The sequence below is a fragment of the Rhinatrema bivittatum genome, chromosome 14 (assembly GCF_901001135.1).
Source record: "Rhinatrema bivittatum chromosome 14, aRhiBiv1.1, whole genome shotgun sequence".
In the NCBI taxonomy this organism is placed as follows: domain Eukaryota; kingdom Metazoa; phylum Chordata; class Amphibia; order Gymnophiona; family Rhinatrematidae; genus Rhinatrema; species Rhinatrema bivittatum.
In genome coordinates, this window is record NC_042628.1 from 37,219,884 (window position 1) to 37,240,896 (window position 21,013).

Sequence of the window (21,013 nt, forward strand, 5' to 3'; positions counted from 1 at the left end):
ATAAAGTTAAGTAAAGAAAAGAGAAATAACAAATTCCGGACTAGAGATAGTTCAGAATAGAATTAGTCCACATGTTAGAGTTGGTATCCATGCTGTCCAGGAATCAGATGAGGGGAGGTATAATTGTTCGTATAATTGTTCGTGAGTAGATAAAGTCTAATGTGTATCCCAGGGTTCTGGGAAGGCTAGGCGGAACAACCACGTTTTGAGTTTTTTTTTAAAAGTTAGCAGGCAAGGTTCCAACCTGAGTTCAGCAGGGAGGTTGTTCCAGATAGCTGGGGCTGCTGTTGAAAATGCTCGGTCCCTGGATGCAATGAGTCGCATGGCTTTGGTTGGAGGGGCTTGTAGTGTTCCTTTGGATATTTCTCTCATTGGCCTATTAGAAGTATGGAGTTTTAATGGAATTTCAAGGTCGAGATAAAGGAGATCGTAGATGGATTTATGTATTAATGATAAAGATTTGTGAAGGACTCTGTGGTTGATTGGTAACCAGTGTAGATTTCGGAGGATGGGTGTAATATGATCACTCCGCTTGGTGCTTGTTAGGATTCTGGCAGCAGCATTTTGTATCATCTGAAGTGGCTTAATGGTTGAGCTGGGTAGACCTGTGAGGAGAGCGCTGCAGTAGTCTATTTTGGCAAATATCAAGGATTGAAGAACTGTCCTAAAGTCGTGGAAATATAAGAGAGGTTTGAGTCTTTTTAATACCTGTAGTCTGAAGAAGCAGTCTTTGGTGATAGTGTTAATCATACTCTTTAGGTTAAGACGGTTATCGAGTATTACCCCCAGGTCTCTAACCTGAGTATGAGTGAGGGCATGGTTATGATGGGTCTGTGATTGGATGTTGTCTTGGTTGGCGGAAATGAGAAGGAGTTCAGTCTTGTTAGCATTGAGGACCAAATTTAAACTGTTGAGGAGACTAGTGATAGATTGTAGACAGTTGTTCCAGATCGAGAGTGATTTGGTAATGGATTCCGTTATGGGGATCAGGATCTGCACATCATCTGCGTAAATGTAGTGAATAAGGTTGAGACTTGTTAACAATTGGCACAAGGGGAGGAGGTAGATATTGAAAAGTGTGGGGGACAGGGAGGATCCTTGAGGTACTCCTAGTGATGAATTTGTTGGTGGTGATTCTTTATTATTTATTCTGACCTTGAAGCTTCTATCACTAAGGAAAGACTTGAACCAGTTGTAGACTTGTCCTGAGATGCCTATGTCTAATAGACGATTCAGGAGAATGGCGTGGTTGACAGTATCGAACGCCACTGATATGTCTAAGAGGATTAGCAGAAAAGAGTGTCCTTTGTCAAGTCCCATAATAATATGGTCAGTTAGGGAGATGAGCAGGGTTTCTGTACTGCGTGATTTGCGGAAACCATACTGTGAAGGATATAGTATATTGTAATCTTCTAAATACTCTGAGAGCTGGGTGTTAACCACCTTTTCTGTGATTTTGGCTAAGAATGGAAGATTCGATATAGGGCGAAAATTAGCTAGTTCACTAGGGTCTAAGTTGTGTTTCTTAAGGAGGGGTTTGAGAGAGGCGTTTTTTAGGATGTTTGGGTACAAACCTTGGGTTAAGCAGCAGTTTATGATGTTGGCCAGAGGTCCAGAAATTGTGTTTGGTATGAGTAGGAGTAACTTTGTTGGTAGGTTGTCTGAGGGGTGGCTGGATGGTTTCTGCTTCTTGAGAATGGATTCAATCTCTTTAGATGAAGTTAATTCGAAGTTGTCTAATTTGGCTCCCTTAAGCATATGGGTATTGGTAAATGAAGCGAGGGTGTTGTTATTGGGTGGGAGGAGTGAGAGCGTGTTTGATATCTTCTGCTGAAAGAAAATGGCTAGCTCGTTTGCCTTGGATTGAGCTTGTTCGTCTGGGATCGGTGGTGGTAGTGACTTTGTGATTTGAGACACATATGAGAAGAGAGCCTTCGCGTCATATTGGAGATCATGGATTTTATAGGCGTAAAAAACTTTTTTTGATTTTAAAATTAAAGACCTGTAATGATGTAAGGTTCCTTTGTAAGAAGAAAGCGTGGAGGAGGAAGGGGCTTTACGCCATTTGTTTTCCTTGTGACGTAGTTCTTGTTTTATCTGTTTGAGTTCATTGGAGTACCAAGGTTGATTTCCTTTTTTTAAAGGATTAATTCTTTTCGAGATAGATGGGCAGTGTTTATTTGCTACAGCTTCTGTGATATTGTGCCAGGAGAGCACCGCTGTGTTGGGATTGGATAGATCTATATTTTTGAGATCGTTAGTGAGCTGTTCGTTGAGTGTGTCGGAAGCACATGATTTCCTGAAGTGAATGGAGGAGAGGTGTTGGGTGGTAGGTGTCTGTTTATTTGAGGTGAAGGTGGTTGTTATCAGATAGTGGTCTGACCAGGGGATGGGGGTACAAACCGGATCCTTGGTGATGGAGAAGTTAGAGTTGATAAAGATAAGGTCCAAGGTGTGTCCTGCTTTATGTGTGGGTCCGTTGACGATCTGGGTGAATCCCATAGCATTGAGGGCGGTGAGGAGGGCTTCACAGTTGGGTGCATGGTGAGTGGCTTCAAAGTGTATGTTAAAGTCTCCCAGGATTATGGTAGGAGAGTCAGTGTTGATATGTTTAACGATGGATTCAATAAGGGGGGAGGCGTCTGCTTCCAATACTCCTGGGGGGGCATAAACTAGTAAGACTTGCAGATGATTAGATTTGAATAAACCTAGTTCTAGTTTGGATTCTGTCTTGATTGTATGAGATGTTAGTCTGAGTTCTTTCTTGGTGGCTAGTAACAGGCCGCCCCCTCGTTTTTTGTGTCTGTGGATAGAGAAAAAGTCGTATTTGTGGGTAGGCAATTGATTGATTAACGCTATGTCCGAGTTTTTTAGCCAGGTTTCTGTGATGGCGCAGATGTCAGGATTACAGTCTAAGAGATAGTCGTTGAGGATATGAGTCTTTTTTGTCAGGGATTGAGAATTGAATAGGGTCACTGAGAGAAGAGTTAGACCTAGGAGCTGAGTCAGGGGAGTGATCAGGATAGGGATGAGAGATCTGGGAATTCTTGCTGGAGAGGATTGAGCTGGAAGAATGTTGAAGGGGTGACGGTGATATCTGATGGGAATATGTTGGGTCATCATATTTGTGTTACTCTGGAATTGTTGTGAGTGCAAAGATGAGACTTGATTAAGGGTCCTGGGCAAATGTCGTTTTCAGGCCTTGCTTTTCAATAAGAAAGTTGAAAAGGGTTATTTGAGCCGCGGGCGTGTGGAGTTGAAAGGGGGGGGCTGCTCAGGGGCTGCACTAAGGGGCTCACAAAGGGGCAGGCCCCTTTGTCGTGCCCCCTAGACGCGCGGCGCAGACGCGCGGCGCCTGAGCTCAGGTTAGTTTAAATGTCCCTCTCCCTCGCTGATTGGTTGCTTGGGCTGGTGGGCGGGTCTTTTTGCCGCTGCCTGTGGGATCGGAGCTCAGGCTCGCCGGGGGGAAGGGAAAAAAATTGAGGCCTTACCCCGACGGGTCTGGGCGCCGATCGCGCAGGCCTCCCCTCCCTGATGCACAAGTGGAAGCAGAAGCAGCAGTATCAGCGGTTTGAGCAGGAGATGAGCAGCGCCGGAGCTCAGGTTAGTTTAAATGTCCCTCTCCCTCGCTGATTGGTTGTCTTCAGCTGGCCAAAAGTTCCTGGAGGTCCAGCGGGGGTCAGGGAGCGATTTCCCGCCGCGAATCGTTTTCGTACGGAAAATGGCGCCGGCAGGAGATCGACTGCAGGAGGTCGTTCAGCGAGGGTTCCGGCGCCTCGCTGAACAACCTCCTGCAGTCGATCTCCTGCCGGCGCCATTTTCCGTACGAAAACGATTCGCGGTGGGAAATCGCTCCCTGACCCCCGCTGGACCTCCAGGAACTTTTGGCCAGCTTGTGGGGGGCCTCCTGACCCCCACGAGACTTGCCAAAAGTCCAGCGGGGGTCCGGAAGGACCTCCTGCCGTCCAATCGTGTTCGTCTATGGCCGCCGCCATTTTTCGGCTCCATTTTGGAAAATGGCGCCGGCTAAAGACAACAAGATTCAGGAGCAGGAGCCCGTTCCGGACCGCTGCTGTTCCGGACCGCCGCTGGACCCGCAGGTTATTTAAGTCATTGGGGGGGGGTTCGGGAGGGTGGGGGATTTAATTTAAAGGGTCGGGGGTGGGTTTTAGGGGGTTTTAGTGTGCCGGCTCACGATTCTAACGATTTATAACGATAAATCGTTAGAATCTCTATTGTATTGTGTTCCATAACGGTTTAAGACGATATTAAAATTATCGGACGATAATTTTAATCGTCCTAAAACGATTCACATCCCTAGTTAGTACTGGTGTACAGAATCCTATATATTTGGATGCATCTATTTAAATTCAGGCCAGATCAATACTCATGAACATCTATTATCACTTAGTAGCTCTTCTGATACTTCTGGGAAATCAGTTGGATATTTCGGCTCACTTCCTATCACCAGAACGTATCATAAGAGTTAATATTAACTGACATCCCTAGTTGATAGTCTTTTGATGCCTAAACTGCTCTCTCATCTCTGTGCAGAATTAAAAGAAGCGTTTTCTAAAAAGCAGTAACAGCTTATTGTCTAACTGGCAGAAAATGCTTATATGACTTCTGTGCAGTAAATTTTAGACTGAAGCAGGTAGAGAATTTTCCTTAAATTTGACCTTCATTCATCCAGTAGGAGCATTCAGTAATGTCAGCTTGTTCTCCTTTCTGTTTGAAGGGAATAGATGAGCCAGTTTGTTCTTTGTAGCTCTGTGTATAAAAACTGGATGTGCCCAGGAGAAGATGGAGGCCTCTCTGAGGCTCATTCACCATACTGAATTATAAGCCTTTTAAAATGTTTAGCATGCAATCTCTTCTTTTAAGGTAAATTGGTGACTCATCTTGTGCTGTTACTCAGCAGTGTGGATTAATTAGGATTGTTAGATGGCTCTGTGTTATAAGAAATGGATGGCGCCAGCCCTGCCTTTGTCATGTTGACATACTGGGAATAATTTTGTAAGAGCTCATGTAAATTAGACAGCAAATACGCACATAAGCTTATATCAGTTTTCAAGGCCACGTGCATTTTCCCTTTTGAAAATTATCCATTTGTAAAATGTAAATCTATCCATGGAAGTATACATATGTGGTTATTTGTGCTGGTTAGTTTTTCTGTACTGTATCCCATGATTGATTAAAAAAAAAAAAATTTGAAAAAAAAATACAATTATCCATTTTGGAAATTACACCTGCTGAATTGTGCTTTGAAATTTCCTGGGGATGGTGGCATGAGTGGATGCACAAGTCACTGCTGAGTGCTATTGCCTTTTTTCTTGGTTATCTTTTGACTGATGCCTTCTAAACGCAAGGGGACAGGTTTGCGCTTTTTTCTCCTGACTCAGCTCAACTACCTGGGCAGCAGAACAGCTTCTTTGTGTCTCAGACATCTACTGACTTGAGGGAGGAAGTCCCCGCTATGATTGTCAGTGAGGGAGCACCTGCTTCACCTGGGAAGAGGTTTCCCTCAATTCCTTAAATCATCGTCTCTCTCCAGCTCAAAGACGTGACTTCCAGATTGTGCCAGCCCTGGCTGATGTCAACGTGGGGTCTGAGGTAGAGGGGAACAGCGTGGTCTCAGCATCTTTATTCAGCTCACCGGCAAGTTCTTTGAACGCCACTGGAAGCTTTGCCCAAGGATGCCCAACATCCTCACAGGCCTCAGATGGGACTGTGATGGTGGCTGCATTGGAGTCTATTCTGGAGGCTTTTTGACTTTGGGAAGCCTGGAAGTTTAGGGTGAGCCTGTTACTCTACCAATTAAGCCAGGGATAGTAACTTTAGATTCCATTTGGGAACTTGTGATGAGTTCTAGAGACTTCTATAAATAAATGTGAGAGAAAAATTGATTTCCCCTCTCCATTGTTGGAGACTCTGGTTCCTCTTGGGGGAGGACATTTGCAAGAACATGATAATAAAATCCAGTCTTTGGAGAAAGATATACAAGAATTTAAATAGTACCTTGATTAGAGAAGCAACCAGCTATTTATAGATGTTTAGAGCATCTGGAAAACCAGTCCAGGCACCTAAATCTCGAATTCTAAATGTTCCTAAAGTTATTGAGGAAGTCTTTTCTTGAAGTGTTGCAGTTTGAGTTGGACTCTATTCCTGCAGTCAAACCTTTTTTCTTGCCAGTTTCCACTCAATGTGATTCCGTTCAGAATCAGTTCCCTCAGTTTGCCGCTGCTCTAATAAATTTGACTTAAGTATTTGGAAAATTTGGGACTTGAAATATTAGAACGGGAGACTGTTTTGGTCTCCATTGTGTCTGAGGCTGACCTTAGTAAAGGAATGCATTTATATTTCAGAAATTTGAATTCTTCTTTTTTTACGGCCAGCCTGTTAGAATATTTCCAGGTCTGTCCAGAATAACTCAGGAGAGGAGAAAGGGATTTCTTTCGCTAAGGCAAGGTACCTTAGCTATAGGTGCTACATCTATGATAGATAACCTTGCAAATGTGTAATAAGATTCAATAATAATCATTATATCTTTTTTACCCCTGAGCAATTGCAGTCCTTTTTAGACTCAAGGAGGTTAATTTCTTCTCCGGCTCCCTAAAGACAGGATGTAACTTAAATGGTAGACTTGAATAATCATACTATGCAATTTCTTTTTCTTTTTTTCCTAAGCTATCCCTAATTTCACTTCCTCCTCCCCATTGTTGATTGACCTGGATTTTGAAGCAAATTGCTTGTAAACTTATATTTCTTTATTTGTTTTCCTTATATGGTTTACATGTTTTTATACACAAAAATTGTTATGCTTTGTGTATTTTAAATTGAATAAAGATAAAGTTTAAAAACACTATTGACTATACTTCTATTAGAAAAGTGTACTTGGCTTAGTAGAACCAAAAGAACACCCCAACCTACCACCACTACTACTTTTGCTCTATTTAAAAGAGCTCATTTGTATAGTGGCTTCAGTGGTACAGATATGAAGGAGTATAGTAAGGTGCCATACAACTTCTATTATATAAACAATATTATGATAGAAAAAGACTAAATTGATCTATTCAGTCTGCGCAATTTAAGATTTTTCCATTTTGGATAGGTAAACATATAAATTCCCTCTCCCTCACCCTCACCCAATCCAATACCAGCTCCCTACCCCCCATGTCTTTTTTTATGTGAATATTCAAGCCTGTTCCCATCATCTTCCAAGCACACCCAGAATCCGCCAAAGTACTTTCCTGTATCTCTCGACTAGTAGGCCACGTCAAGCCTTGCTGTCTTCCTCTGTTTCTTACAAGACTAACACTAAATCCAACACCAAAGTCCCCCTCCATGTCTTATTACCAAGTTTTATAATAATCCATACAACTATCAAACTAGTGAAGCCATTGTTGAAAACATCTGGCTTCCTATTGCTTAAAGAACTTTAGGTTTTTACTGTGGTCATGCCAAGCAGGTTGCCTCTATGCCTTGTTGACTGGTATTTGTATTCACAATATTTCCAATTACTTTAGTATGCAAGATGAAACGGAGTATATTCAGTCCCAAATGAGCATACTGTCAGGCCGATACAGTAAGGTCACGCGGAAAACCGGGGGCTCAACGCTGAGCGCCCGTTTTCCTAATGCATGCCCAGCCACCTCTCCTGGGTGCTCGATACAGTATTTAAATGAGAGGTCACGCTAAAAAGGAGGCTCTAGGGACAATAACACAGCCCTAGTGCCTCCTTAGCAGCAGAAGCCCAGGAGAGGACCTTGCAGCGGATTTTGAAATTTTATGAGCGTCCATTTTCCTAACCTGACCGCAGGCACACATTTAAAAAAAAAAATTTTTTTTAACCTTTTTGGTTTCTCCAACTTAATATTGCCACAATATTAAGTCTGAAGATGTACAGAAAAGCAGTATTTTCTAAGCGTAAAATGTGCGGATCGGGTGCACAGTTTTTTTTTCTGTATCTGGGCTGAATAGCTAATAACCTCAACAACATGCTTTTGCATGTGATGAGCGTTATTAGTTTCAGGAGGGAGGGGTTGGATGCGCGTTTTGGACATACTAAACCTCTTATTGTATAAGGGGTAGTTGATGTGCGTCCAAAACGCACGTCCAACTGCGGGTTAAACAGTGCGCTCAGCTAAGCACGCTTTTCTGTATTGGCCTGTGTATTAGAAACTGATTTTTCTGAAAGGCATTACTGTACCTATATAAGTGGTCGTAACCACAAGTGAATGCAAACATGTTTTAGGATCACAATCTGGAATCTTGAATGCATCCAAAGATTGTAACATGTATTGGGGAATTTGCCTTGTCTTCCTGATTTCAAGGTTGTTTTTTATTGCAGTCTAGGATTGTGACTCAGTGGATATGGCATGAGGGAAAATCCCGAGATAGAAATTTGGGTTATATTTTGTGACTTTCTACAGTCAATGGACAGGAAAAATAACATGTGATAACATTTTATAAAATAAAACTTTTCCATTTAAGCCTCTCTGGAAAGTGATGGGTATCCACATACCCACAAAATGTGCAAGTGTCCGGAAAGCTTCTAACCAATCACACTGATCATCTTATAAAACATTTTCTGACTTCTGTTTATAAATTAAGTGTAACTAGGGCCATTGGTAGAATAGATACTGTTGTTTATTTTGGAGTTCTGTAAAATAATTGTATTACAAAGCACAAATGAAGAAATATTCCTAATGGACTGTAGAGGAAGTGAGCAGACCCACTAAGTCCCCTGGATAGTTTGATGACAAGGGGACATACCTGATTGGAGGGATGGGGGATATTGACTTGATGTGCCATGTGATTGGGGATGGTTGTAGGGGGCTTTATGGCTACTGTGATCAGACAGATTCTGTAGCTGCTATAATTATAAGGATAATCCTGGTGTGCCCTATAGCTGCTGTGATAAGGTAAGCAAATTCTTTTTATAAGAGAGCACACTTAGTTGTTAGAGAGATGTTTTGAAATATCCAAATGAACTGATTTGGAACTTTACCTATTGAAGATGAATTGTACAAATATATAGCCATCATTTTGATACTACTTTTTGGCTTTTACTTCATTTGGGAATGTAGATTTCTGATTTTAACTTCTTACTGTTGCTTCATTTATCTCCACAGCAAGCTTTTAGAAAAGAATGAGCTGCTGGGCCGAATCCCCATCAATCATTTCTGGGACCAGATTGAACCCCGGCTGATAGTGTGTGAAGCAGGGCTGCCAGTCCCAGACTCAAGTTCACATTCTCCCAAACACAAGAAAGAAAAGAAAACTGAGAGCTCTGAAAACTCGGTATGCCTGTGCATTAGTGCAACTGACCTGTGTACCATTAGAACTTTTCTTTATATTTCTTTATTTAAAAAGCTTCTGTTTCAGTTTCCAGTAATGTAGTTCAGTGCAAATTACAATAGAACATACATAACAAATATTCACTTACAATAATGCAACAAAATGACTACAAGAATGTATTCTTGATTCTTTGTTTATTCTATCTTTTGTTACCTTAAAAGTTTCTTTAAAAGCTTATAGTGTACAGGAAAATTTCACTATCCATTCTACCCATACACTTGCACAAACGCAGGTGAATTTTCAAAGGAGATACATAATGTAAATGTAACATAATATCATAGCAAATTTCAAAAGCCATTTACCCACGTTAAGTGCTCTTAATGCAGGTAAAATATATTGACAGTTTAATGGCATATATTGTAACAAATTTCAAAAGCCCACTTACATGGATAAAGTGTATTTACATGTGTAAAAACCCAGTTTTAAGCGTGTAAATGCTTTTGAAAATCAGGCCCTTAAATTATGCAGCTCATTTGGAAGGGCATTCCACTGGGTAGGCCTAGCATAATGAGAATGCTCTGTTACGGGTTTCTTACAATCTATAATCTCAGAAATTCAAGACCAACAGATTTTGATTTTGAGTGTAGTGCCTGGGAAGCAATATAGGACTTAATAAAATCACACAAACCATTGTGAGCCTCACTATATATTATTTTATTAATTAGCATCAAAACTTTAAATTGCACACTCTGAAGGATTGGGAGCCAGTGAAGTTCCTTTAACTTTGGTCTAATACTTTCCCTATATTGGGCTCCTGTTATTACCCATGCTGCTGAGTTTTGGACTGGTTGTAACACTCTTAATACTTCAAATACAATAAATTGCAAAAATTGAGCTTACTCAGAACTAGTGCCTGCACAACAGTCCTAGGTCCCCCTTAGAAATGTAATATCTTACCTGTCTGACTGTTCTCAATTTAAAACATTCTGCTTTAACAACTAGCATGCATTGGACATCTGAAGGTCCTATGTTGGCTTGAAAGCACATGTACTATAACATCCTTTTTTCTGTTAATCCAATAAATGGTATTTTGATCTACAAAGGTTCCTGTGCATTGGAAGGCAAAGACTGGAGCATCTGCTTCACAGCACTTAAAAGTTCCTTCCTAAATCTTTCTCTTCAGGTTAATATCTGTAATAGAAGAAATAAGAGAAAATCTGCAGACATCAACGTTAGAAGTGTTGAGAATGTTGGTCCTTATGACTTTAGCAGTGCATGTTGCTCTTTTGACTTGTCTCCACATGAGACAAGCCCAAACGACCTTAGGATCTCAGTAGCTACCGACCACTTAAGATCTCCAAGACAGCATCCAAATCATTCAACAGCTAAGGGGTCTCTTGTCTTGATTACTGGTTTAATCAAATCTGGCCAGAGGTATAGACTCTAAAATTCCTCCTTCTCAAATCACCCTGACCATAAGTGCTTCCAATCTGGATTGGGGAGCCCATGTATAGAGATTTCACACTTAGGATCTTTGATCTTCACCACATAAATTTCCTTGAACTAAGGGCAATTCTGAATACTCTAAAGGGTTTCAGAGATCAGTTGGCCAACAAAATTGAATTAGGACAATGATCTATATTTTATGTAAACAAGCAGGGAAAAGCAGGCTCATAGTTCCTGTGACAGGAGGCTGTCAGAACGTAGATTTGAGCCATCTCTCAAGAGATGACCCTAAAAGCCATGTATCTGGCAGGAAAGGAGATTGTCCTGGCAGACAATTAGTGCCCAGAACCCCATGGGTGGTCTCTGGAGGGAGGAGTAGCAAATTAGATATTCTGCAAGTGGGGAAGATCTGTCTGCATTTCGTCTGAACAGAAGCTTTTGCTGTTCTGTTCAAGGAGAGGGTCACAAAACAGACTAGCCTATAATGCCTTATCTCTGAATTTTGCAATCTCTGCAATAATGAAAACTTTGTTAAAACTCAGAAGGGCACCTGAGGCTAAGATCTTAATAGTCTCTGCCCATTGACCAAGGCAAGTTTTCAATCAGGGAACCAGTTTAGTTGGAAATTCCCCAACTCTCATCATTGCAGAATCAGGGAACGTTACTCCATCTAAATATCTAATCCCTAGACCTCACAACCTGGATGTTGAGAGGATAATAATTTAATGTGTCATATTCTTCTGGCTTTTATAAATGATTCCACTAGGAGGTTTAAATACCTTCTACATCTCTGAGTTTGGTCTGAAGACTGATTCTGTTAGGATTCGCTTCAATGAAGCTGGCACCTATCACTGAAAGCCTTTAGTTTTCAGATTCATGTGGGACTTGTTTCAACTGAAACATAACTAAGTAGTACAGTTGATTTAACAGTTTGTTATGAAGGACCGAGAAAGAACCTTTGAGGGATTGCAATTTTGCCAACTGAAAAGTTTGAATTGACTATTAAAATTCTTATCTCCCACCATCAATTACAGGTATATACTGCTAAAATAGAATCTAACCAAGAAAACCTGAAAATAACATGTAATAAATATGTAGTTTTATTTGTAATTTGGGGCTTTCTTCAAAGTATATGTCTCCTAGCAGCTCGATAATTCTTGAAGAGAGCTTATAACATCTTGTATGTTCAGTGAGTTGTGGAGGAGGGATGGTTAAGAAGATAATTTCTCAGTTTGAAGTTGTAAATCTGCTGTTATAAGGCCTATTCTCCATCAACAAGCAGAGCTGAATTAGCTATGGTATGTGGGTGATGATATCTGGTGCTGAATGGACCCAACTCTCTAGCTCAGTAAGGTTCTTACCTTGGAGCATGTGCCTGGGTTCCCATGCACATGCTGCTTCATGAAACCCTCAGTCTTTTTTTTTTTTTAAGGTACCACATAGATGTGTATCCTGTCTCTCTTATTTTTTTTATAATACTAATCTTTCAGTTTTCTCTTGCTGGTTTTTTTTTTTTTTTTTTTACTTTGCCTTGCTGCCTTGACACACCCCCTCAAAAACATAAATATTGGATTTTTGAAAAAAAGAGAATGTCCAATTCCAAAAAAGACCGTTCTTAGTGGCTCAAATCTGTGGCCTCAGGATGACTGTCATTGACAACCACATCATCTGCTACAAGTGCCTGGGACCAGAACACATCTCGGTGAACTGCTACAACTATGGTTGGATATTCCCCAGATCCCAGTGGAATCAGGAATGGAAAATGGCAGAGGTCTGCATTTCAGTGGCGAGACAGAGCTGTTCTTCTCCCCAGAGTGGGGTGTCCTCTTGCCGCTTTACATATGTCAGCTATTGGCACTGAACGGTAGTGTGCTACTGAGGTTGACATTGCTCTTACTGAGTGCGCCTTTACTCGCCCTTGGAGAGGAAAGCCTGCTTTTTCATAGCAGAACTCTATGTAATCTGCAAGCCAGTTAGAGAGTTTGTTTGCCCACTGCTTTACCCGGTTTGTTTTTATCAAAAGATACAAGAGTTGAGTGGAATTCCTATGGACTGCAGTGCGATCTAGGTAATATGCAAGTGCACGTTTATAGTCCAAGGTGTGCAAAGCCCTCTCACCCTGGTGAGAGTGAGGTCTTGGGAAGAATGTTGGCAAGACTATGGACTGATTCAAGTGGAATTCCGTAACTACCTTGGGAAGGAATTTCGGGTGTGTACGGAGTACCACTCGGTCATGTAGGAATTTTGTACAGGGTGAGTATATGACAAGTGCTTGTAACTCACTAACCCTTCTAGCAGATGTAAAATCTACTAAGAAGAGAACTTTCCATGTAAGAAATTTAATATCGCAGGAATCCATGGGTTCAAAAGGAGAACACATGAGTCTTATTAGTACTACATTAAGGTCCCATTCTGTGACTGGTGGCCGTAACGGGGGTTTAAGGTGAATTAAACCTCTCATAAATCTACTGACAAGGGGTTGTGCTGATATCGGTGCACACTGGTAAGCTGAGATAGTGTTATAAATCTGCTGTTAGTTAGACTGCAGAGTTAGCAATCTGTTATATTCTCCGTGAGGAGTTAGCAATCTGTTAGAAAAGCTCTGTGTTAGAGCTAGGAATTCGCAATCTGATGTAGATCTGATGCCAGATGGGCGGAGCAATCAGATATTAATGGCTCCTAAAGGAGGAGGAGTCAACAATCATGTAGTGTCTCAGATATCGTCTTGCTAAGGAGTAGCAATCTGTAATGAATCTGATTATAGTTATGGGTGGATCCCTGGGCCGGTGGCAGATGACCACGCCCCAGGAGGATATCCCAAGAGGGACCACCGGCTAGGCTTGAGTATGGAGACAGACACACATTTCTTTTATTAAACAGGTTTTTGAAACCACCAGAGGTGGCAGTAGTGAGCTGATATGCCCGGCAGGGTGTAGTCCCTCAGGTACTGGAACAGCGATCCAGGAAGGCTGAGCTGTTGAGAAACTGTAGAAAGTGAGTAGACAGAGTTCATGAACAGAACTAGATGACAAAACTCACATAAGGTCTCAAAGAAGCTCAGGAGCTGGAAAGGTTTAGGCCCTCGAGGAGCGAGTACCTGGTTCCAAGGAAAGCTCTGAGAGAGCGATGGTAACTCACAATTGTTTGTAGCAGCGATAGCTTCCAAGCAGTAGAGAATCTTCAGAGTGTCCAGGAACATGGGCCTTCGAGGAGCGAGTACCGGTTCCTATCTGTAATCTGAAAGGTAAAGAAAAAGAGTGAGGCCTCCGAGGAGCAGGTACCTCTGGTAAGTCCGAGGAGTCCGAGTTGCTTTGGACAGCCGAAGCGAATCCCCAAGGCAGAGTAGCTTTGGTCAGCCGAAGCGAGTCCTTGCTAACTCAGTTTGTTAGCGAAATAGAGACCTTTAAATATTGGAAGCGGATGACGTCATCTTAGGGGGACGCCCCTGAGGTTCGCGCCCTTGCTGGTACTTCAATCAGAGCGCGCAACATGGCGGATATGCAACGTCGAGTCAATCCAGGGACGCCGGAGGGAGACGGCATGGAGACGCTGCGGCAGCCAGCCGTCCATCAGACCCGGAGGGAGTCGCCACAGAGGTAAAGAGGGCAGAGTGAGGGTGTCGAACAGCGACGGACACAACAGATAGCACTTAGATGTACCCTTACTGACGAGGTATCTTGTGGGATAGCAGACAGCTGACGCAGAGTCTTTTAGCTGAGCTACTGCATCTTGAACCCTTGTTCCAAAAAGGTTATCACCAACACAAGGCAGATCTGCTAGCTTCTCTTGAACTTCAGGCCTGAGGTCAGAAGCTTTGAGCCAGGCCCAGCGACATGCACTGATTCCAATTGCAACTACTCTTGAAGTGGTCTCAAAACCGTCATAGGCAAGCACGTACCTCATGCTTGCCTGCCTCCAGACCTTTGTGTATGATCTCATTTAGTAAGTCTTGGTGTTGTTGAGGTAAAGACTCCGCAAGCTGTTGCATTTGTTTCCAAAGGTTACGTTGATACTGCATCATATACAATTGATATGACGCTTTCCCGGAGACCAGCATTGAACCTTGGGAAAACATTTCTTCCTAGAGTGTCTAAGAACTTTTGTTCTTTGCCAGGAGGAACTGATGAGTGGGGGCGTATTCGCTTTGACTTTTTCTGGGCGGATTCTACCACCACAGATTGGTGTGGGAGTTGGGCCCTCTGATAACCAGGGATGTGCTGCACCAGATAGGTGGTATCCATTCTTTTGTTCACCAGTGGTACTGAACATGGGTGTTCCCACAGCCTATGTTGCAAGTCCACCAGAACTTCATGTACCGAGATTGCCAGTACCTCCTTAGGAGGGTCCACAAACTGCAGAACCTCTAAGGTCTTCTGCCTGGTATCTTCTTCTGATACTAGTTGAAAAGGAACAGTATCAGCCATCTCCTTTACAAAGCTGGTAAAAGATAAGTCCTCTGGGGGTGACTTTTTCCTGTCTTCAGGTGGGGATGGCTCAGACAAGATGTCCTCTGAAGAAGTGTCGGTGTCTCTGTCATCCCAAGTGTCTGATGCAGGGCGCCGTGGAGGAGAAGCATGAGGTATAAAAAGAGGCATCGATGGCATCGGTGGTTTTTGTGGAGGCATCGATGGAGGAAATAAAGGCATTGATGGAGATATCGGGATTCTTGGCCAAGAAAGTCTGGAGGGCCCTGGTATGGGTTCAGATGGCAGAGAAGCCCCCGAGGCATCGTCGTCACCGATGGGAATCAGAGTTTTAGGTGCCGATGGTTGCATCGGAAAAGCTCCGATGAAGGCATCGAGCTTTGACAGAACTGGTTGAAAACCTGAGAGGTCCGGAATTGGCATTGGCGTTGGCACCGGAGCTGGCATTGGAACAGGCATCGGCATTGGTGATGGCACAGGCATCTGTTCCAGTGGTGTCGATGGCCGAAGATCCCAGAGAGCTTCTTTCACTGCCTGGCAGATAAAACCGTCCAGTTCCTCCCTTATAGCTGGTGAGGTCAGAGCAGCTATAAGTGGTGGCAGTGAAGGCATAATCGGCACTTCCACAGGTCCCTGTGGTGGCTCGATTCCCGGCACATTTATTGGTGGGGATCGCCTTGGAGTAGTAGGCCTCGAAGGTGTTGATGGCTCTTGTATACGAGACCTCTTTGGAGATGGCTCTTTCGGCAACAATAAGGCCTCTGGCATCGACGTCTGTCGATGCCAATGACAATGCTTTTCTTTATGCTCCGTGCTTTTCTTTTCAAGCACGGATGTCTATTTTACCGATGCCCGGGACGGAGTCAGTGATAGCCGGTCTCCGGAGCCGTCAGTGCGACGCTTTCGAACGACTAACCTTTTAGATGCTCTAGCCGGAGATGATTGAGTCGACGTCGATGAAATAAGTTGAATATGGAAGAGATGTTCCATCTTCTCTTGTTGGGCCCTCCTGCCCTTGGCTGTCATTTCAGCACATTGAGGGCAGGAAGAAACATCGTGAGACTCACCCAAGCACAGGACACACTCGACATGCGGATTGGTGATAGACATTGTGCAGGGCACTTTGGGCATTTTTTGAAGCCCATTGTCATAATGAAGGCCGGACAGCCTCGACAGTCTTCTGACAGAAAACTTCTTTGAACCCAATCGAAATGGGAAAAAATTGTACTCACCAGCTGGTGGTGACAGGGAGACCCCTATGTAGGGGATGAAAAGAGAGATTTTTTAAAACTTTTCTCTCAAATTTGATGTGTGAGGAAGTCACGCAGGGCTCCTTCACCGCGATGCTAACTGCAGCACGGAAAAACGAAGACTGAAGGGGAGACCCCTGTGGCTCGAGGGATCATGGCATGCTGGGCATGCTCAGTGGGCTCTGTGTGCCAGTCAAAAGTTTCTAGAAACTTTGACAGAAAGTTTTCCATGATAGGGCTCCGTCCAGTGACGTCACCCATATGTGAGGACTATCATCCTGCTTGTCCTGGGATAAATGTCTTGACTCATATGCACGTTAACTATGTTTTTATGAACCAGTACAGCTTCGTGCTTTTCTTGATTTTAAATATTTTTAAATTTTACATATCTACAAGAAAAAGAAAAATCTTAAAACAGAAATATTAAAACTCAAGAAACACATCATAGGAAAACAAATTATCAAGGAAATAAGAGACTGTCATTAATCAATAACCCACAAACAAACTTGGGGGGATGGGAAGGAGGAACACTTCAGCAAATCAAGGAGGAAAAATAACATACAGAAATTACATAAGTAATAAGGCATAGTGAACAGCTTTTCACTTAGATTGAGCTTTTATTTTGATCATGTTCTTTCCAAGACCACATATGAATAAAGAAGAAAAAAACCCTTCATTTTCTGGACTGCAAAAGAGCCCTGGTGTCAGAGAAGAATGCATATTCTCTAGCTTTGAACTAGGGTCTGCCCAGATCAAAGCTGGGAGTTTGCTCACAAAGTCACAGAATGGCTTAGACATAGCCAACTCCACATTTCAGGTAGCCTACTAAATAGCCCCCACCCCTGATGATCCAGACACTCAAAAGGACTCCTGGGACAGCTCTCAGATATTCCCAGCATTTAGACTGCATAGAGGCCTAAACGAAGTTTGGGATCCTGGAGGAGACCCGTGAGTTCTACAGAACCATGTATTAATGTAATACTGTTCTGTGAAGTTAGTCTGACCACATTGTGTTGTGCTGTTTCTGGAAGGATTCTGTGGGGCAAAGACCCCACAGCTTGGAAGTAAGCTTTATCCCTTGTGTGCTCTATTGTGAACTTTCTGTTCTAATATCTTCAGTGCATAAGTCAGGCATTAATATTTATTTTATTTATTTATTTAGTTTTTTTAATATACCGGCATTCATGATAGGATCACATCATGCCGGTTTACATTTGAACAAGGAGTGTAGGGTAACAATAAAACTGAACTAGTGCATAGGAAATGAAGTTAATATGTTTGTCTTCATTTCTGTGTCCATGTGCCGCAGAGCTTTCAGCCTGATGCTTGGTCTGTTACTGCATTATGAGACCTCTCAGTTATTTCTTTCCTATGATCCCAACAGATTGGGCGTAGAAGTAGCCAAACATACTTTGTCCACCTGGCTTATGGTTATACACTAGCTGGTCTTCAGATTACAGACTTTGTCAGTGTTCATCAAGTTAGTTTCATGGCCACTTCCATTGCTCACCTATCTCCGTTGAAGACATCTGCAAAGCTGCAACTTGGTCACATCTTCACATACCATTAATATCTGAACAATCTATCAAGAAGTGACAGTAACTCTGGGCAAGCAGTTTTGCACGTCCTGTTCACCCAGTAATCCACACTCCACGGGGAAGCCAAGTTGCTTATTCACTAACAGGCCGATACAGAGCGCACTGTTAATCCGCGTTTGGATGCGCGTTTTTGACGCGCTAGCTTTACCCCTTATTCAGTAAGGGGTAATAGCACATTGAAAATGCGCGTCCAACCCCCCCCCCCCTCCGAAACTAATAGCGTCCGCAGCATGCAAATGCATGTTGATGGCCCTATTAGTTATTCCCGTGCGATTCACTAAGTAAAATGTGCAGCCAAGCCACACATTTTACTTTAAGAAGTTAGCATCTACCCAAAGGCAGGCATTAATTTCTGCCGGCACCGGGAAATTTCTGTACACTCTCCGACTTAATATCATGGTGATATTAAGTCGGAGGTTCCAAAAGTTAAAAATAATTTAAAATAATAAAAAAAAAAATTTTTAATTGGCCCGCGGCTCGTGGGTTGAAAACCGGACGCTCAGTTTTGCCGGCATCTGGTTTCCGAACCCGTGGCTGTCAGCGGGTTTGAGAACTGACGCCGGCAAAATTGAGCGTCGGCTGTCAAACTCACTGACAGCCGCCGCTCCTGTCCAAAAAGAGGCACTAGGGATGCGCTACTGTCCCTAGCGCCTCTTTTTACCGCGGACCCTAATTTGAATAATTTTTTTTTCTGAATCACGCGCACAGGAGAGCGGGCTAATTCAGTCCTGTCTGTTGATGGAGAAAATGTTTACTTACTGTAAATGGGGTTTTCCATAGACAGCAGGATGAATTAGCCTTGTTTAGTAACCTCCCGACTCCCTGGAGAGTTGACTACCTAGCTAAAGCTAAGATTTACAATGGACTGAGGGGCTCATGAGGCAGTGCATGTGTGGGAACTCCAATACCTGCTCAGAGGTAAACACTTTACTGAGCTAGAGAGATGGATCCGTTCAGTGCCATCAGATGATGTCATCAACGTGTTATGGCTGTTCCATCCTGCTAGCTACAGAGAATCCTTGTTTACGGTAAGCAGACTTGCTTTTACTAAGCATTTTTTTCCCATTTTGTGTCTATGGAAATAAATTCTTAGTAAATAAGGCTGTTAGGAAGTTTCATGGTCAGAGCATGCACATGCTTATTCCCATATTGTAAATCACAAAAACTGCCCAACCAGTGTATTCCAGAGACAATTAGTAGTCACACCAGCCCAGCTCAAATAGTCTACTGGTATAAAATTCAGCAATTTCAATATAGCCACATTCAATACAACAATTTGTATGCATACAGTGTATTATTTATGTAGGACCCAACACTTCACGAGTTTGTATGTCATCAAACTCAAAATTAGTAACAGGTCTCTTTAGTTTATTTTCATCAATATTTTTTGTTTTTTTGTATTTGATAAATGTTCTAAATTTTACTAAAAGTCATTTCTCCATAAGCTGACAGTCCCAAAGTTGATACTCATTTCATTTCATAAGGCTGACAAACTCCAAACTAAATGCTCATTTCAAAACGGTAAATACTCATCTCTGTACAGCTCTCAATAGTCCAACCCCAACATGATCATGTTTTGAACCACAAAGTTCTGCCTCAAGGGGAATCCTTTTCTTCAAATCTTCACTACTGAGAAACATTCCATTAGCTCGAATATCGGCTATATTCTTATTTTTCTTACACGACCTGATTTCATTATCGCAATTCAAAACCATGAAGAACATCCTGTTGGCTGCTGTTATTGTGGAAGAGCACTCCACTTCATTCTGCATGCACAGGGTGGCTTATTATTACATAGAGTGAATAAAGTCCACTCTCATTAAGCTGCTTCCTGATCTTTGTTTTTCTGATGATGATAGCAAATGTTATGAAGCTGGGGATTCCCTCGGCAGAGATGGAGAATTGGATTCCAGAGAGGGATTCCTATTATGTGTAGAATTTATGGTAAGATTATCATGATTTTGTCAGGGGCATCATCACATAACATCATGTCACACTGAAATGGTTAGATACACTGTTGTATGTTGTCACCAATTGCATTTTTCAGCTTGTTATGGATTGCAGATGCGTTCACGTTGCCTTTATAATTTAGAGCAGTGTTTCCCAATCCTTTCCTGGAGGCACACCTAGCCACTCAGGTTTCAGGATATCTCTAATGAATATGCATGAGACAGATTTGCATACACTGAGTGATCAATGTACGCAGCTCTCTCTCATGCATATTCATTTTGGCTGTCCTGAAAACCTGTCTGGATAGGTGTACCTTCAGGAGAGGGTTGGGAAACACTGATTTAGAGGCCCAGTTTGGCATATGGAAGAACATGTGTGACTTAGTGCATTGCTTCTTCTCCTGGCTCTGCCCTTCTTTAACATTTCACCTTTCCAGAGGCGTCTCAAGTTCTGTCCCTATGTATAGCTGCTAGTATACAGGGGTTAAGTGTCAAAAGCTCCAAATAAAAATAACTAACCTTACTCTCCAATTTACAATTTCCCCAAAATGCCATGTGTCTCGACAGAAAGCTAATTCTGTGCCTTTTTGTTCCTCTCCAGGTGGATGTTATGATTATGTCATTGTTTAGTACACAGGAGCATGGCCTTTTGCTTCAGGACAATTTTCCACGAGCTGCTTCTCACCAGGCTCTTCTGGGCATTGAGGTGCCCCATTACTACTTCACAAAGAAGGTGTGTGATCCTATCTCATAAGTATGATACTATTATCCTCTAATTCCTTCCACTAAACAAAGAGCTTTTTAAAATGGGGCTGTCTCATTGATTTCAAGTATTCTCTACCCCTGTTGACCTGAAGAACAGGCTCAAGGTTCAGAACTTGAATCACGGTATCTGTGTAGCCATTGAGTTTACTCCTAAATATGTATTTTGATTTAATAAATTCTTGTGTAGCTAATAAGGTTGGAAATAAATCCACGCAAGATTTTAGCGATACCTTTTTGATTATCTGCTTCTGATCACCCATCAAACCCCCCTCACCACTTCC

The 21,013-nt window shown here is 42.5% G+C and overlaps 1 protein-coding gene across 5 annotated transcripts in view; it reads left to right on the forward strand.

Moving 5' to 3' along the window:
- The window catches only part of IFT140 (intraflagellar transport 140), a 298,079-nt gene that overhangs the window by 116,675 nt on the left and 160,391 nt on the right, over positions 1-21,013 (forward strand). For all 5 annotated transcript variants that reach the window (XM_029577418.1, XM_029577414.1, XM_029577415.1 and 2 more), the window contains exons 16-17: positions 9,135-9,303; positions 20,569-20,700. In XM_029577418.1, the coding sequence (XP_029433278.1) occupies positions 9,135-9,303; positions 20,569-20,700 (301 nt within the window). The remainder of the gene's footprint in view (positions 1-9,134; positions 9,304-20,568; positions 20,701-21,013) is intronic.